Source organism: Drosophila bipectinata, chromosome XL (genome assembly GCF_030179905.1).
Source record: "Drosophila bipectinata strain 14024-0381.07 chromosome XL, DbipHiC1v2, whole genome shotgun sequence".
NCBI lineage: Eukaryota > Metazoa > Arthropoda > Insecta > Diptera > Drosophilidae > Drosophila > Drosophila bipectinata.
The window spans coordinates 14,516,358-14,534,060 of NC_091734.1; the positions used below are offsets into that span (position 1 = coordinate 14,516,358).

At 40.7% G+C, this 17,703-nt stretch overlaps 2 protein-coding genes across 9 annotated transcripts; both read right to left on the bottom strand.

The window, feature by feature from the left end:
* Nucleotides 1-24: 24 nt before the first annotated feature.
* slgA (proline dehydrogenase slgA) lies at nt 25-10,720 on the bottom strand. Of its 8 annotated transcripts, none has more exons than XM_017254253.3 (12): nt 10,498-10,720; nt 8,107-8,739; nt 5,072-5,193; nt 4,162-4,248; nt 3,914-4,095; nt 3,383-3,418; nt 2,857-2,921; nt 2,619-2,797; nt 2,382-2,556; nt 1,972-2,325; nt 1,736-1,913; nt 25-1,664 (listed from the first exon to the last, which is right to left on the bottom strand). In XM_017254253.3, the coding sequence occupies exons 2-12, from the start codon at nt 8,620-8,622 to the stop codon at nt 1,459-1,461; spliced, it is 2,100 nt and encodes a 699-aa protein (XP_017109742.1). In that variant the 5' UTR covers nt 8,623-8,739; nt 10,498-10,720; the 3' UTR covers nt 25-1,458. The 8 variants fall into 8 exon arrangements, with proteins under 8 accessions (XP_017109742.1, XP_070134030.1, XP_017109743.1 ...); XM_070277929.1 differs by lacking the exons at nt 5,072-5,193; nt 10,498-10,720 and adding exons at nt 4,667-4,788; nt 10,027-10,432; XM_017254254.3 differs by lacking the exon at nt 10,498-10,720 and adding an exon at nt 10,063-10,429.
* A 615-nt stretch (nt 10,721-11,335) lies between these two features.
* bbx (bobby sox) lies at nt 11,336-14,748 on the bottom strand. The gene is made up of 3 exons (XM_017254250.3): nt 13,589-14,748; nt 13,446-13,527; nt 11,336-13,381 (listed from the first exon to the last, which is right to left on the bottom strand). The coding sequence occupies exons 1-3, from the start codon at nt 14,746-14,748 to the stop codon at nt 12,155-12,157; spliced, it is 2,469 nt and encodes an 822-aa protein (XP_017109739.2). The 3' UTR covers nt 11,336-12,154.
* Between the last annotated feature and the right edge of the window lie 2,955 nt (nt 14,749-17,703).

The following is a 17,703-nucleotide window of genomic DNA, read 5'->3' on the forward strand; positions in this document are numbered from 1 at the left end:
GCAATTGAAAAGGCCGAGGGGGGGTTTCCGTTTTTAACATTTTATTATTGTCATTGAAATAGTTAACATTCATACAATTATTTATTCATTTATTTATAGCGTTTATGCAATACAATAATAATAATAATAATCATGAGAATAATAAAAGAAACTAACGCTCCATCGGTTAGTTTAGTTGTGTGTCTATATAACTGTCTAAATATGGATCTATGGATGGTCGGAGCCGGCGGAGAACAGAGACATAAAGCGGTACCATCGACTAATGTCTATCGTAGCACAATGACTTTTTTTTTAATATCGCTTCGTTACTCGCTAAATTAAATTAAATAATAATTATTCATTTAGCATACATACATACATAAACAGATAGATATATATGTATGTTATAAGGTAAATATCCCTATAGATAGAATACGCTCCGATATCGAGGCAGTTGTATTTGACTATTTCGGATGGAGGAACAACAACAAATTATTTGTAAATACGGTAAGATATTGTATAAACTTAAAGGGTTATATAGGAAGGGTATTATAAGGATTTAAATCAAATTTAATCACATCGCAAATGGAGGAGGTAAGAACTAAAAAACTCATACTGTTATCGTGTTTATATAATCATTTATACTGTTATATACTGATATACTGAGGAGGTATGCAAAACGAAACACGCGACAAATTTTATGAATTTTTAGACTAAAATGCAGCCATACACATTCATGTATCTATGGTATATATTATATATCGTATAATGTCTCTATAAAGGTTTCATCTTCTTCTTTTATTTTCTCAGTATATGTATTTAATATATACTATATCGATTTATGCTTCATGTTTTTACGATGCTAAAAAATTTGCTTTTCTTGTTTTGTAACTCAAACCCAACATTAATATCCTTGCTGGTTAGCTTTTCATCCTTTCGGATTTGTTGGATTTGTTTTTCGTTTTTCATAGTTTTTCTTTCTTAATAGTTTTTTTTTTTTTTAACACACATACAGAACTCGTTTAGATTATTGTTTGCAACAAGACGTAAAAATGTACATATTTCATCAAAAAAAAAAGTGTATCTTGCTCTCTAATTGAAATTGTTGTCCCAAAGATCATTGCTGATCCTTTCTGGTTTGTTTGCAGGACCTTGGTATATACACAATTTTTCCATAATTTCCTTTTATCTATATATAAACATATATACGTATATATATATATATATATCTATATAGGCAAAATTTCGTAAAGTTTAGATTTCGAATGACGGAAAGAAGAAAAGAAAAAAATAAAATATAGAACACGCACACACAGACACACATTAAAATAGACCCGACGGCGATATCCTTAGCCGATTAATTGGATCTCCATTATTTTTCGTTTTTTTTTCTTTGTTTTTTTTTGGATTGGATTGTGGGATGTGGTTGTGAGTGCGAGCGGTGTTTTCTTTTTGGAGACGACGATGTTGTTATCCCTCTTAGATGGGCACATAGTTGCCTTTGGGCTTGTAGAACATCTGGCCGCTGAAGATGCGACGACGGATTTCGCTGAGCAGCAATCGTTTCTCCTTCTGGATCTTCTTGAGCACACCCTTGTTCTCCTGGGCACGACGCGACAGATACGGCAGCACCTCCTCCACGGGTCCGTACGGGATGTACTTGTAGGCCGAGTAGCCCGCCTGGCCTAAAAGTTTTTATACAAAAAAAAATAAATATAAATATTTTTAGAATTATTTTAGTGGCAGAAATACTTACCCAGAGGGAAGGTGATGTAGTCGCACATGCCAAGCAGTTGGCCAAAGCAGATAACCTTGTCCTCCGGCGAGATTCCAATCTCCTTCATCTGCTGGATGGCAAAACGCACTGTGTCCTCGTTGTGGGAGGCAACCATGATACCAATCTTACGGGCATCCTCACCGCCATCCTTCATCAACTATAGAAAAACCATTAAGTTACTATATGATACCCGATACTCTCAGAGTTAAGCCCACCTTGATGCGTCGCAGACACTCGGACAGGGTCTTGTGGTACATTTCAGTGGTGGCATCGAAAGTGGGATTAACCGGATCCGGATAGCCGAGGGCCTGAGCACGAGCCCGCTCCTGCTCCATGTAGGCACCGCGCACCAGCTTGGCGCCAAAATAGAAGTTCTGGCGCTTGGCCTGCTCCAGATCGGTGCAGACCTCGCGGAAGGTTTCGCGCAAATAGCACTGGTAGGTATTGAAGACGATCGCCTTGTCCTTGTTGAACTTTCGCATCATCTCCAGGGTGATGCGGGAAATGGCCGGTTGGAAATAGGTTTGCTCAGCATCCACCATAATGCGGACATCCAATTCGGCAGCAGCCTGAAGAATATACCAGGTTTAATATATAAGTTGAAGGAGGATCAGGAATAACTAACCCTAACGATGGTGTTCAGGCGACGAATCATATTCCGGAACATCTCCTCCTCTTTGGGCGATATTTGTGAGATCAGTCGACGCATCTGTCCGGTTTGGGGATCGGGAACGCGGAAAGTATCGCTCAGTTGCGAGTCCTCATCTACGATTCCAGACCAGGGGAATAGATGCAGGATACTACCAATCAGATATATGATTAGAATCAATTGTTTGGAATCGAAAATCGAATTAGGCCATACCCTTCCTTGTCGGATGTAACATTCTTAAGAAAGTCCTTGACGTTCTTATTGTCGCCGAGACTGGCATAATACTTCTCGAGATCCTTGATGGTCTTGTGGTGGGTGAGCACATTTCCCTGACCGCCCACCATCTCCTCCATGTAGCCACGTGTGCGCATGATTACCTCAGAGAGTTGTAGCTACAATAAGGATGTTGGTTAAGGATATATAATAATTCTATATAGGGAGTACTACCTACCAACAACTGTGGACGGCCCAGGGCGGTAAGTTTAATGGCCGTAATGCCAGTTCCAAAGGTGGCGCCTATGGTTTTAAGAGAAAGCATTGGGAGAAAGATATCGATGAATGCGATGTGATGGAAAAGGATATATAGATACGCTCTCAAGGATAAGCGGACATTAAACAGGAGCAGGAGCATAATTAAAAATAAAAGCAACCAAAAAATTACACATATAATATAACTAACTACATGACACGAGTGCAGGATACAGGATACACATATATATAGATACAGATACACAGATATACAATCTATATAGCTACGACAATATCGATTATCAGTATCTTTTACAGTTAGCCACATCGATTAGCTAAGAACGCACTCTAAAATGGCCCAAAATGTTCAAACTCGTTGGCTTTTCTCTGTCGGAATGGATACTCTTTGTTTTTTTTTTTTTAAGATATTTTGTTGAAAATACTTGTTGTTGTTGGTGTTTCATAAGTAATAGTATTTTTGTAGTGTGGTTTTGTTGTAATCGGCTTACCCGTGGCCACTGCCCGGGGCGCCTTGCGATCGTCCTCTTTTTCAATGGAATGGATACGGATTTATGATATAAGGCGGGGGGATTTTTGATTTGATTTTTGATTTGATTTTTGATTTGATTTTTGATTCGATTTTTGATAGTGCCATTTGGGGGATATTTGCGGATTTCATTTCGAGATTGCGGGGCAGAAGAAAGAATTAATTAATTATCAATTTTTCACAAAGCTCCGATCAAGGAGCTCAAGTTTTATATAAAAAGCGATAGTCGGGAAGAGATGGTGAGAGAGAGATCAGGAAACAAGTTCTTATAGAGAATATCCCTACTAATCCTAACAATGGCGATGCTTCTGTTCAAAACTCATGCTTTACACTAATATATAATGTTGCATTTAAAAGAAAAAAAAATATTAATTAAAATTTGCTGAGTGAATTATCATGCTTATGTACAAAAAATTGATAAGGACTCGGGAGGAGTGAAGGAACAGCAACATCGTAAGGGCAGATCATTGCAGAGATCGTTCCAAAGACATACCGGAAACAGCCTCCAGACACTTGATGAAGATCTCCATGTTGCGCTCACAGGTGGCCTCGTTGAGATAGAAATAGGTGCGAGCACTGCTCACTTTATAGCGCCGATCGGCAAAGGACTTGTCCACATGATACTGGGGCATGGCGCCCTCCTCCTTGTTGTCGCCGGCACTGGAAACGGAAGATCTAAAGGAGAAGAACAAAAGGATTAGCTATGAAATCTTAAAAAAAAAAATACAATAAAAGACTTACTCAACTTCACGCTTCTCAGCCTCCTCCTGGGAGATATCCTCCTCGACGGAATAGTCAAGAATGGGCTTAACCCCAAACGATCTTAGTCTGTAATAATTAAGATTATAATTAATAAATGTCCTAAAATCCTTTTATTCACATACACATATTAGTAAAATCATAAAATTTTGATTGTGTTTGGATTAGCAGTCGTGGGGAGGCGAGTTTTGGTTTAAAAAAGTGCATTCCGGATGGTTTTTGGGGGGCATTACGGATTCGGGGTTTATAGATCCAATAGATCGAAATATCATGCTGGCTTTTGGATTGAGAATTGCATAACCGATAATATTTCTCAGTCCTGGGGACATTTACAAAAAAATATATACACACAATAGCGATAATTTATTAAATTTTGTAATATAATTTTTTTCAGAATTTTAGACCGCTAATGTATATATAAGATTTCGATAATTTTGGGGGGATGCAATATTATGGTGGTTTTGGATATTGGTTTTTGGAGGTTAACCTCTCTAGGGCGGGGACAATCGTGTGTCGGTTCTCGCCGGCCACAAAATGTCCGTAGAAGCTGGACTTCATCAGCAGGACAAAAAGCCTCGTTCCCAGAACGTTGCGCGCCAGTTTCAGTAGCTGTTTATCGATGTTATCGATGATATATCGATGATTGTCGTGAGGATAATCGTGTGTTTTTGTGTTGGGCATTTGAAGCGGGTGGTTTCGCATAACCGTTTCGCAATCATAATCGGTAAATTGAGTGATCGGGTCAACAAAAATCGATAACAAAAACGATATAGCGCCAGAAGAAAGCATAAATCAAAGGATATAAAAAAGATACAAAAAAAAAAAGAGAAGAAAAGAAAAGAAAAGAAACAAAAGCGATAAGTGAGTGGGTTTTGTCGTGACAATAAATTACCTTTCCAGTGTGGGTATGATCTTGATCTGATCCTCGCCGGCGACAAAATGGCCATAGAAGGTCGCCTTCATAAATGCTGTAAATATGCGTTGACCGAATACTTGCTTTGACCATTTCATAAGCTGCGAAATTTTCGTTTGTTTTTTTTTAGGCGGTATATTATTTTTTTTTAGTATTTTAATTTTTTTGTTAATTATATATAATGTTTTATTTGTTGTTTGGTAGGCATTTGTAAAAATTAAACAATGAATATGATATAGTTTTAATTATTTAAGTTTAAAAAAAAGATATCTTTATGTATATACAATTATTTTCCCATAAAATCTATTACTCTCTCATGTTCCATGTTCCACGTTTAGCTGCTTCTGGCCATAAATCATTTGGATTTCGGCCAAAATACAAAAAACTTGAACAAGTCAAGGCCAAGAAGGCGTTGCCAAAGTCCAATTATAAGCAAAAATGCGACAAATAAGTGAGTGGGCGGGAAGAGTCTCATTTAAATGCCGAATTTCGAAAAAAAAAGAAAGCCCAGATAGTCCATCAACCCGGCCAATAGATGAAAGATGATTAATACAATACTTTCTAGGAAATATCCTTATCCTAACAACCATCCTAGCTGCCAAGTACGAAGTAATCAAGGGCGTTGCCCTTTCTGGGAAGCCTTATTATGAAATATTTGCTGGGGCGCGGGCACACGTGTGATGCGGGATCCATCTCGGATGAATGACATGGTGCTGGTGCTCCAAGGAGAAGGCTCCATCGTCTCGGTCTCCATTTAGGGAGAACCGGTTTTCTCTCTTTCTCTCTATAGAGACGACACTAAGTAATTAATTGAGTGCACAAAGTTAAAAAGCCGACAGGCAAAAAAAAAAAAAAAACTGGTTACATAAAATAAATTCTCACTTTTCGATTCTGGTGCCTTTGTTTCGGTCTTATTGCTTTTCGTTTTATCTAAATTTTTTTGGCAAACAATTCGAAAAAGTAATCGCATTCGAGGAAATCGAGGACAGGTGTTTGTCGTTGAGCTTTGGCCCCAGAAACGACTACTAAGAGGCCCTACCCCCCTCCAAACACTACCCTCTAATATATATACTATTATACGAAAGGCAACAACCCCCCTCCCCCCCACCCCCTCCCTATCCCTGTGGATCCATTTACCCATTTGCTCATATCACGAGACCCGTCGTCGTCGTCGTCCGTCAAAGCAAACGACGCGATACTGTAAATAGAACTAGCAACACCCGACACTTGCCACTTGCCACAAAAAGTTCAAGGAAATCGTTAAAAAAAAGCAGAGCCATTCATATTTTGTTGCTTGGTGTTTTTAAATCGGTGAGGATATAGGATATAGAGGTCTAGAGTTGGAAATTGTGGGAGTGGATAAGAGTATGACAGATGGATGGTCCCGCGGACAGGGCTCTGAAGAGACTTTGGAGGAGGTCCTGAAGAAGAATAAGCTAACTTTGTACGATTTAGGATATATATCTTTGAGCTTTATTATAGATAATAGAGATGATAGTAGAGAATAGTGACTATATCTTTGAAATAATGAAATTAACGGACACGCGGACAGGGCTTTCTATAGACATTGAAGGTAGTCCTTATTAAGAAAAAGCCAACTTTATACCATATAGGATATATAACCCATACTTTGAAGCTTTGTTACACATAAAAGATTCTATATCTTTGAAACATAGAAGCTAACGGACAAACGGACACGCGGACAGGGCTCTATAGTGAGTTTGAAAGAGGTCCTTGTAAAAAAAAATCAAACTATATAGGATTTAATATATAGAACCTATGCTTTGAAGCTTCAGTATGGATAATAGAGGCTATATCTTTGACATATAGATATAAACGGACATGCGGACACGGGGACAGTGCTATTTATTGTCTTTGGAGGTAGTCCTTATTAAGAAAAGAGCCAATTTTATATGATCTAAGATATATAGCTCACTTTTTTAAGCATTAATATGCAATACAGAGGCTATATCTTCAAGAAGCTGAAACTAAAGGACATAGGGACATAGAAATAGACTCTGTAAGGATTTGGGAAGTAGTCTTTAGAAAGCTTTAAATAATAAAAGAATAAAAACAACTATAAAAGAAGCCTTAATCAAGCTAATATCCTTAAGATAAAGACTCTACCAGGTAGAAATAGGTATCCTTTTGGTGGCTAAAGATAAACCCTTACTTATATACCCCCTAGGGTGAAAAAGTAACCCCACATCCCTTTTAAATATTTATGCCAGTGCTTGGGAAGGGCAGCAAACGTATGAATGACTAATGCCACAATATAATATAATTTCCCCAGGAAGCCACCTACACTCCTGTCCTGCCAGCCAGCCAGCACCTTCCCCATGTGGCAGCCATTTATGCAAATTGCATGTAGCGCAAAAAAAAAATAAAAATAAAAAATAAAAGCAACTAAAAAAAAAAACAATAAACAAGCGACGCATGCACTTTGAGTAATCGATTAACAATCAAACGACTGCCATGCAATATCCCCTCCACCGACGCAATTAGGGGGGGTGCTGCTGCTTGCCGCATTATAATGGGAGGTGGGGATGGGGGGTGGTAGAGCTTACTTGCCCCATTACGTATTGTTTTCAGGCAGCTCTGTAATCATCTCAATCTCAATCTAAAAAAAAAAAAAACAAGCCCTTTCATCTTCATTCTTGGCCAATCAGTCGCCTTATTCACGACACACGAGCTCCCTCAATAATTTGTGTGGGGACTGCAACACCTGTCTGAGTAGTCTACGGAAAGCAATTAGCAATGAATTCATCATCAACCAATGCAGGGCGGGGGCAGAGGCAGGGGCAGGGCAGAGGAGGACAAAATGCCACCTGACACAGGTTAGAATGTCACGGGAACTAATGGGTCAGAAGCAGCAGGTGGAACAAGATCAGGGAACGGAAAGGTTACGCTCTAAATGGGTGAAGGCTCTAAACTAAACAGACTTGGAACTTGAAAGATCATATAAGATATATTAGTCAAGATCTAGATCCTATCGTCAACCCCCCCAAACTCACCGTCATGTTGTGCTCAACTAGCTTCTCGCTGGAACAGATCATATAGACTAGATAGGCCCGGACCAGCTCCCACGTGGTCTTGCTCTTGAAGGCGGCTATCGGATCATTGAAGCTGACATCCAATGGATCTCGCTGTGGCGAACCGGCCGGCGAGGATGACGATGATGATGGCGGTGAGCATTTGGTGCTCTTCGTCTTATGGTCGACCTTCAGGGCGGGCTCGGCATAGGCCGGCTGGGCGACGGTGGAGGCCTGCAACGGCTTGTTGCCGGAGTGAAGGAATCGTCGCGTCCCATGACCACCATTGGATGGTGTTAATCTGCTTAGTGGTGATACCACTACCGATTCATCAGAGTCCTTGGAGGCTACAACGGCGACTGCTGCTGGGGAGGAGCGTGTGGCGGTCTGGAGACTCCTTCGGGCGACAACGGCGGCACTGCCGGACTTGCTGCTATTACGGCCGTAGACCAAACTGATGGCTGTTCGTTGGGCGCTCAGTGAACGGAGTAGAGCCATTACAATCGCTTCTCTTCCGAGGGGGGGGAGATGGGGGATTTTCGCTTGGGCTGTTTTTTATTTTGTTTTTCGATTTCTTTTATTTTTTCAATTTGGATTCAGAATCGGCAACTTAATCTGCAAGAAAGAAACAGTTTAACAAAATAATAAACATCAGGTCTATTGAATCAGCTGTGATTTCGAAAGCTTTCTAACTACACTTAAAAAAAAAATAGGCTTTCCTCTTTTTTTTTTATAAAATTTTAAACTGAATGGAATTATGAGAGAAAGGGGGTTCTACATTCACAAATCCTTTTAAGGGATATTATTGTCTGTCTCTCTCAGTTATTGTTTTCCGTGTACACGTTTTTTTTCTCGTTTTCTCAGAGATGTTATACAATTGCAAAAAAAAAAAAAAAAAAAAAAAAACTGGGAGAGCAAGGGAGCACCGAAAAAAAAAACAACACAACACACGTACGCTATGTACACCTCAGAATTTCAATTAAAAAAAAAACAAAAACAACAAAAATATTCAATTTCGACTGCAAATTGTTAAATGTTCGCACAGCTATTCGATTTTTCTGACTTTTCTATTCCTTAGTTATTTATACTATTTATTTTGTTATATTCTTTTCAATTGCTTTTTGGTTTTTCGTTTTATTTGCGATTTTTTTTTTTTTATTTTATTTTTTTTTTTTGTATTTTGGCGTCGAAGCTGTGTGCGCCGCAAAAGCACGAAACAAAATGTGAAGCTCAGCGCGCTACTCTGCTCTGGTGCGACGGCGGCGAATTCTGAAACGAGGGGGGAGCGAATTCAAAGGCTGGCGAAATCGCTCGAAGCGAAAACTTAAGGGCAAAAAAAAATAAAAATCCTGCTCGCCTTACATAATAGCTTTCACGTGTGACGTCACAGAAGGAATCAAAGCCGAAACTCGAGCCCCCTTTTCTGAGTTTTCTTTTTTTTGCTTGTGACTTTTTTTTTTGGGATTTAATTGAAATGCGCCGCAGCCACAATTAGTAATTGGTGTGTTAATGGGGGGGCCTCCTGCCGCTACTCTCTCTCTCTCTCGCTCTCTCTTCTTATTCTCACTCTGCACTCAATTAATTAGCGGCTTGCTAATAAATCGCCAGACGTGGAGAAGCTGCAATCAAATCATTGAACATTTCATTGAACAGATTTCATTACAGTTCGCGGGGCGACAAATTGCAAACACAGCAGAAAATTAAACCAAAAAAAAAAAAAGAATAAAAATAAAAGTAATAATACTTTTGTGGGGTTGGTTGCCAAGCGAGTCAAAAATTGCTTCTCGTTGGGATGAAGTAATTAAGGGCTGGGGGCACGAGGGGGTTATAACTCACTACACACTGCCTATTATATAACACTGGTCTCTAGGACAGATCCTTTTTGGTAACACACGCGCACACCTTTGAATTCGCCGCAATTGTGGCGAATTTTCCTACCCCCTTTTTGGCAGCAACCACCTTACTCCTCACTCCTCGCTCCTTCCTCCTACTATCCCTCTCTCACACACACACTCTTCTTCTTGTTGTCCTTTTTGTGTGGGTGGGGGGTGGGGGGCGGTGGGGTTTTTGGTAGGGATGGAACACTTAAAATTTCTTCAGTCTCCAGAAATCCGTTAGTTTCGTAAAAACAATAACAGTATTAAAAAAAGTAATAATTAAAATTAGGCGATTTAGGCGTGTTGGCCGAGAATATGACGGAATCTTCTTAGGAATTGGAATCCTGTCTATTTTTTTTTTTTGCTATAATATGTTGTTTTTTCTGCCCAATTTTGTACACCAAAATAAAAACACACTTCTCAGTGCCCCGTCGAATGTGTTTGACAAACTTTTCAATGCAAGACATGAAAATATTAAGAATTTTGTAATTCCTACCTCAGCAGAACACGCACACGCACACGCACACACACCTTTTTAGGGAGGTCTTTTTTTTTTTTTTTTTTTTTAATTTCTTTTGCGAGGGTTTTTTTTTCGGTTTGATCTATTTGTTTGGTGTTGTTGTTGGTGCTGCTGCGAAAGACACACACGAAAAAAACGCTCGCAAAAAAAAGACGGCGGAGAGCGAGAACTGCAAAGGTCTGACGCCGCGACGAATCTGAAAAAGCTCCACATCCAAATGCTTGGCGAGAGTGGTAGCGCCGAATGGTAGACGAGAAAATCAGTCAAAAGCAGTCGTGGCCGTTACGGGCGGTTGGGGGTTTTTTGGGGCTTTTGGGGTGGAGAGCAAAACGAAAAAAAAAAAAAAAAAACTGAGCAGCAGCAGCTGTCTACAGTTGTTGTTTGCCTTGCACGTGAGCGCAGGGCAAAAAGAAAGCTGAAGCGAAAAAAAAATCGAAATGCAAAAATCATGCGACTGCCGCCATCTTCTTCTTCGGGCAGAGCCCCAATTTCCGGCCAATTGCAGCCAACCGGCTTATCTACATCCCCGGCGGTTGGCCAGTGACACTTTCTTATCAGTAACTTACTCCCTCCTCCTCCCCTGGACATACTACCTTTCTTATCGTGACGTTTTTTTTTGCCAGCCGGCTATGCAGCTGTTCAGTGTGACCGCAGCTTGTTGCAAAGTTTTCAGTCGCCATCTTTTTAAACCACTTATCGATAACACGCTTGAGACCAGCTCACAGTTATTATCGAGCTTTAAAATTCAAATTTGAAATTATGGCGCCAAATACTGAAATTCATAAGATTTTGAAATAAAAACCAGTATCCAGTATTACATTACATTGAATATATTTGTGTTGCAAATTGCCATTGACAAATGTTGCAATAAATTATATCTAAATATTAGAAATAATAATTAACAGTTAATGAGCGTTCGACTTGTGTTGATATCGTTGTTGGATTCTTGCCTGTTTTGGCGTCGAACGCGATGAAAGAAGAAACTTAACAAAAAAAAAAAAAAATAAACAGAACAAGTTATCTAAATATATATGTGTACATATATATATATATAGACAGTATGCGTGTATGAAATTGAAGGGGGTTTCTCGCCCACATCATAACAAAAATACATCTTCTCCTGCCGTCTCTCCTTTTGCCATTTCCTTACCGGCGGCCTTCGCTTCTCTCTTCTTCTTTTCATCTTTCATATAATATTATTGACTAAATTGTAATAGATCAACGAATGTCTGTTTCTCCATCATATCTTTGACGCACCGCCAGCACCAGCGTTTTTTAAATTAAGTCTTCCATGCAAAAGGAGAGCTTACTTACTACATTTTTTCTAATTATGTGGCTTTTTGGATAATAAAATAAAATAAAATAATGTTTAAAAATGAATATGTCTGCTTGACTTCTAGAAAGTATGTTACGTATTTGGGTTACAAAATAAAAAGGAACACCTCAAAGACTTCGTTTCATTTAAGGCATAACGTGTTTAAGAAAAAAAATATAAAAATTTTAATGAAAATTGGTGATGCTGGTGCTGGTGGTTATTCTACTACTGCTGATGCTGGTGGTTATTCTACTACTGCTGATGCTGCTTCTGCTTCTGCTGCTGCTCCTGCTTTTGTTGTTAGTAGTGCTGCTGTCGCTAGTTGGACTTGGTCAGCTCAGTGCGATTGGCGGCCACTTCGGCCAGAATGAGTAGATCTGAGGTAGAGGAGGTCTCTTCCAAGTTCGGCGAGGAAAAGGAGGAGGAGTTTGAGGAGAGCGGCGACGAAGAATTGGATGCCACAATCGTTACTGGGCCACTGGTCGCCTTGGGGACAGGACTCTCGTTGAAGTAGTAGCACCCGTTGATTGTTAGCGGCAGAATGGAGGCCACCTCCTGCTCGATGGCACTCACGTCCCGACGTGTGATGCTCTCCTTCCGAGCCTTGCGTCTCTGACTGCCCACGGCAGCTGCCTGTTGCCGCTGATGTTGTTTCTGCAATTGTTGTTGCTGCTGCTGCTGCTTGATCCGCTCCAGATCACCAGCAACCACCGCAGGATCAGGGAGAGCCGCTCTTGCCCCACTTGAGCTGCTATTCAGGATGTTCCTTTGCTTCCTACTGCCGCTGAACTTCTTCTTCTTTTTGGTACTGCGCTTGCGCTGCAAATATGCATCCAAACTGAGAGCCGGCAGCTCCTTGATCCTCTCCTCCAGATTGAAGAAGCCACTGCTGCTCGACTCGGACACACTGCGCTGATGCCTGCTGCTCTGCGGGCGTTCTGGTGGCGAAATGGGTGGAGTATTCGGTGCTGCGTCCAATGATGTATCCGTAAAATTTCCCGAAACTGTGGGATTCCTGTTCTTGCCCTTCTTGTTGATGGCCGCCAGCTGGCCGGAGTTGACCAGCTCCTGGTAGATCTTGCCCTTGCACGAGCGTGATGATTTGGCTTTTTTATTTGGCGAACCGGTCGCTCCCCCCTCCTCCTCGCTGGAATTGCTAGACTGGCTGTCGAACGATCGCTTGAGGCCAGTGGCAGGCTGATTGCCAGTAGCACCTGGCATGTGGGCGGATAGAAATTGGCTGGTCTCACTGAGGACCTGTTGCAGGGCGAAGTCCTTCTCCTGGACCTGCACCTGGAGCAGTGAACTCAGTTCTCCCATCTGGGTTTCGTCGGCCAGCTTAAAGTAGTTGCTACGCAACAGGTCCAATGGTATCTTCTGCAACTGCAACTGAGTAGGATGTGGCGATGGCTGATTATCATCGCCAGAAGATCCAATTCCGCCCGTAGCAGCATTACTGGGACGGGTTGCTAGTGTTCTTAGGGGCGGAGCGGGTAATTTGTACCACTTGAAGTTGGGATTGGCATTAAAGAAGGCGTCCTTGTTCTGTAAAGAGCAGAAATCTTTTAGGAAATTTTCCAAAAAGTGAAAAGCGAACTTGAAAACTCACCTGCTGCGCCAAGTCGGTGAAGCAGTGCTTCTCTTGCTCATCAAGTGCGGCCCACCAGTCACCCAGGATCTTCGTAATGGCTCTAGAATATGTTAGGATGCTGTTAGAATGGCCATCGTCTGAGTAGAGTTATGAGAACCTACCGATTCTCCAGAGTCTTGTAGCGCTCCTTGACGATGGCGCGATGTCGCTTGCAGAATATGAGGAACGCGTTCATGGGACGGCGGGCATGGTGCTCGGGTTGAATGATTTCCACAGCTTCCTTTTGATGTTTCTCCTGATCGCATTCTTGTTCTGGTTGCGGAACCGTAACCACATCTACATGTTCTTCGGTGTCTTCGCGTCGGATGCGTGTAACTTCTTGCTTTGCAGGCACCTGGATCTTTGCTCCTGCATCAGCCTCATCGTCGTCCTCCTCCTCTTCCTCCTCGTCCAGCTCTTCCTCCTCGTCGTCTTCCACGTCATCGTCTTCGCTGCTATAGTCCTGCAACTTGGCATAGTTGTGCACATCCTCGATGCGTCGAAAGGCATTTTCTTGGTCCTCAGTGCGCTGGGTTGGCTGCTGTTGGGCTGCTGATGGGTTTAAAGTGGTGACTAAGGCACTTTTGGTTGCAGCAGGAGCTTCGACCGCTCTACCCACTGACATTATGGCTTCTGCACTATCTCCACCGCCCACAGTTGGTGGCTTTCCTTTGGGAATAGGCGCTGGCAGCAACCGCAGACCGGCGGGAAATCCTGTCACAATTCCCACAGAGTTTCCTCGGGTAACTCCCAGCATAGTGCCCGATGCTAGCGTAACGCCACATGATCTTGGCTGGAGTCCCTTCAGGGTCTGCGCTACAGGGCCGATTCCTTTGGAAACTCCCATAATTGTCGACGATGCTGGAGTTACTAATATCGAGGCGGCTCTGGGCACTGCCCGAAAGGCTCCCAGCGGCGAAGCAGCCGAGACACAGGATCCTAGCGACCGATATACTGATCCAGATCCATCGTTGATATTTTCGAAAATTTTTCGCATTTCAGTTGTTGATTTCTCGCCATTGTTGTTGTTATTGTTGTTGTTGTTGGTGGCGTTGCTATTATTATTGTTGTTGTTGTTGTTAGCATTTTTGATGTTCATTTTGTGCTCTACAACTGTTTTAAGGCCAGCGTACATGTTGTTGTTTTTGTTACTATTATTATTATTATTGTTGGTGTTATTGATATTATTATTATTGTTGTTGTTTTTGTTGCAGGCAAAGTGCAATTTAATTGCAGCACCTGCTGGCGTCACCTGCGCTGCTGCCTGCTGACCACCGATCATGTCTTGTATTGTTTATCACATCGGCTGTGTAGTATCCTCGAACATATCACGCACTGCAAAAAGATAATGGCAAGATATAAGCTTTGTGGTCTCGACTTCTTTCAATATCCTAGCCCTGATTGTTTTCTTTCTGTGCTTTAATGCTTGAATTTCACAAATGCAAAAAAATATGGAATGGTGTTGCCAGTGTGGCTGGAAAATTGTTTGGCAACCCTGTTGTTTACAAAAAATCGAGAACGCGAGAGAGAGAGAGCTTAAAAATAATGAGAGCGAAGCTGCGTCAGCATCAGTGGCGGGTGTCCTTAACCGATCAAGGGGATCAATAAAGTGTCTATCATTCTAAAAATTCAATTTTCATGTGATATTTGATTAGAGAGACAAAAACGAAAATGGTAAAACAAACAAAGGGCTAAGAAAGCTCCAAATACCTCGATCCCCCCGGACGACGCCTCTTATCGTTCACTATCAGCTTAAAAACAACAAAGCCTATCTATCAGCTGTGTGTGTTTGTGGATCCTTAAACAATAATAACGCCTTATATTTCAAATTATGAAACTTTTATGCCTCTCTTTCAGCTTTTTTTTTTTTTGCGCAGAATGAATAATTATGAAGAAATTTCACTTTTTTTTTTTTTAATTAATATATATATGTATGTATGTATATGTGTACACGATCGGTCGATGAATACATAAGCTTGAACTTGCGTAAATAAACTCAACGAGTATAGAAGATATTTGCAAAGGAAATGAATAAACAACAAAGGCGACGCACTCACAGTAACAACAACAACAACAACAACGAAATCAGAATAAGAATCAGAATCAGCGAAAATGAAATGAGAGAAGACACCCAATAAAAGTTATCGCTTTTTTTTGTGTGTTTGTCTCTTCGAAACTCTTTTCAACACTGTATTGCCAGGCTTGCAAAAATTTTGAGCGAAACTTTCAAGTTCCGTTCGAATTGTATATTGTTAACGATTTTTTTTATTGTTTTTTTTTTATTCATTCCTATTGCACAATTATCTGACAACCAAACAAAAATATAAAAAAAAAAATGTTGAGAAAAACAACGCACACACAAAAACAACAAAACTAATGTCTACGTGTACAGCTGAGCGTATGCCGGTGTATGTGTGTATGAGAGAGAGAGAGAGTGAGCGGCCAGAAAGAGATGGTCTGCCTGTTGTTTTTGTTGTTATTTATTTTTACTTCGATTTTTTGCACTTTTGTTTTTTTTTTGTTTTATTTTTTTTTTTGTATATTTGTTTAGTGGGAACTAATTGTGTTTTGGTGTTGTTCCGGTGGGAGGATCGCTAGGACTGCCACTTGGCGCAAGATTCAAAAGTGCAGCTGTCAGCTGTTGGTTACCGTTGGCTTTTATCTTGTTGTCCCGCTCTGGTGCACTCACACCGATATACACGGTCAAGGCCAAGCCATTTGGGTAGATGGGTGGCGGCGCAGTGAGGAGAGGGGTATTTCTGCCATAACCTTCAAACGGCCAGTTTCCTACATTTCTAGGTTATGTTTACGACTTTTATGATACAATTTTAAATAATAACTTGTACAATATAGAAAGCAACACCCCCCTCCCCCCCAACTTATCGAAAAGTTCTTCCACATATGTACTATTCACTCTCACACACACATACACGCATACACATTCATGCTCCCCCCCACAAACACCAACAAAGAACAGCTGATGACGTTTGTTATTTTGTGCGCGTCGCTTAATTTTCGCACAAAAACAAAAATCATTGTTTTGTTAAATGAAAAACTAAAGTTATCGCGCTGCCATAAATAAAGCCCCGTTTCAAATACCGAAAATTTTGTGATTTACTTGAAATAACCGCACCAGAAATATTCGCCGATGATACTGTATTAATTTGAAGTTGCCTCCTGCTCTTGTTTTAATTAAATTTCAATGTTGATGATGTCAAATGAGAATGAAAACTGACTGTGTTTTTGTGTTTTTGTGCTGGCAGAGCAGCACAGCGTCAACGGCGGCGTCGGCGACGACGACGTTGGGGCGACGTCGTGCCGCACAATGGGCCCACTTATACCGTTACTTCAATAAGGATAGCCAAAGATAATATTTCAAAAGATCATTTTTATCTTTTAAGAAGTAATCTTTGCTTTTGTCTACTTGTTGATTCATGAGGCAAACTAATATTGTTTTTTAGAAATAGTCTCACAAAAATAATATTCTTATTAAGATTTTAAAAACTTTTATTTTAATTATAATAATTATTTTTTTTTTTATTATCATCACTAGATATCCCACTGTTCGTGAGTTCAATTGCGCGCAACAACACTGGACAGCGAAATGTATTTAACTTTACTTTTTTTTTTTCTTTTTTTTTTTCCTTTACTGTTCTGCAGGCGCCTCTGCACTGGTATGTGTGCTCTCCACATGCACACACATGCAGCCCCCCAAAAACAATAACAAAGGTAACTGTTTGTGAGCGGCAATTGAGAGATGGTGAGAGTGCCATCTCTTTTGCACCTGCGTTTGGGGCTCAGCTCGCACAGCTGCTTTCTGTTGTTGTTGCTTGTTTACAGTTTTTTTTTTTTGTTTTGTTTGCGAGAGAATTTGCAAAGTGCAGCTGATTTTTCTGCCGATTTACAGAGAATGTTAAGAGTTAAATACAAAATCAGGTGTAAAGAGTTACAAGTTGATACAAAAAAAAAACGGTTCATTGGCATAATTAGCGGACTGACATTTAAACGGTGTATCTCGTAATAGTTTTTTTTTTTAATTAACTCGATCAATGCAAAAAAAAAAGTTAATTTAAAACTATATTCTCGTGATTTTTTTTAGTTGCATAATAATTTAACAGTTTTGGCCGAACGGTTGCCGATTCGGTTTGTTTGCAATTTGCATTTCTACCGAAGCAGGCAGGGGGGAAACAACAATGTTATGGTTTTTCAAGGTCACCCATACACAGGCACAGAATAA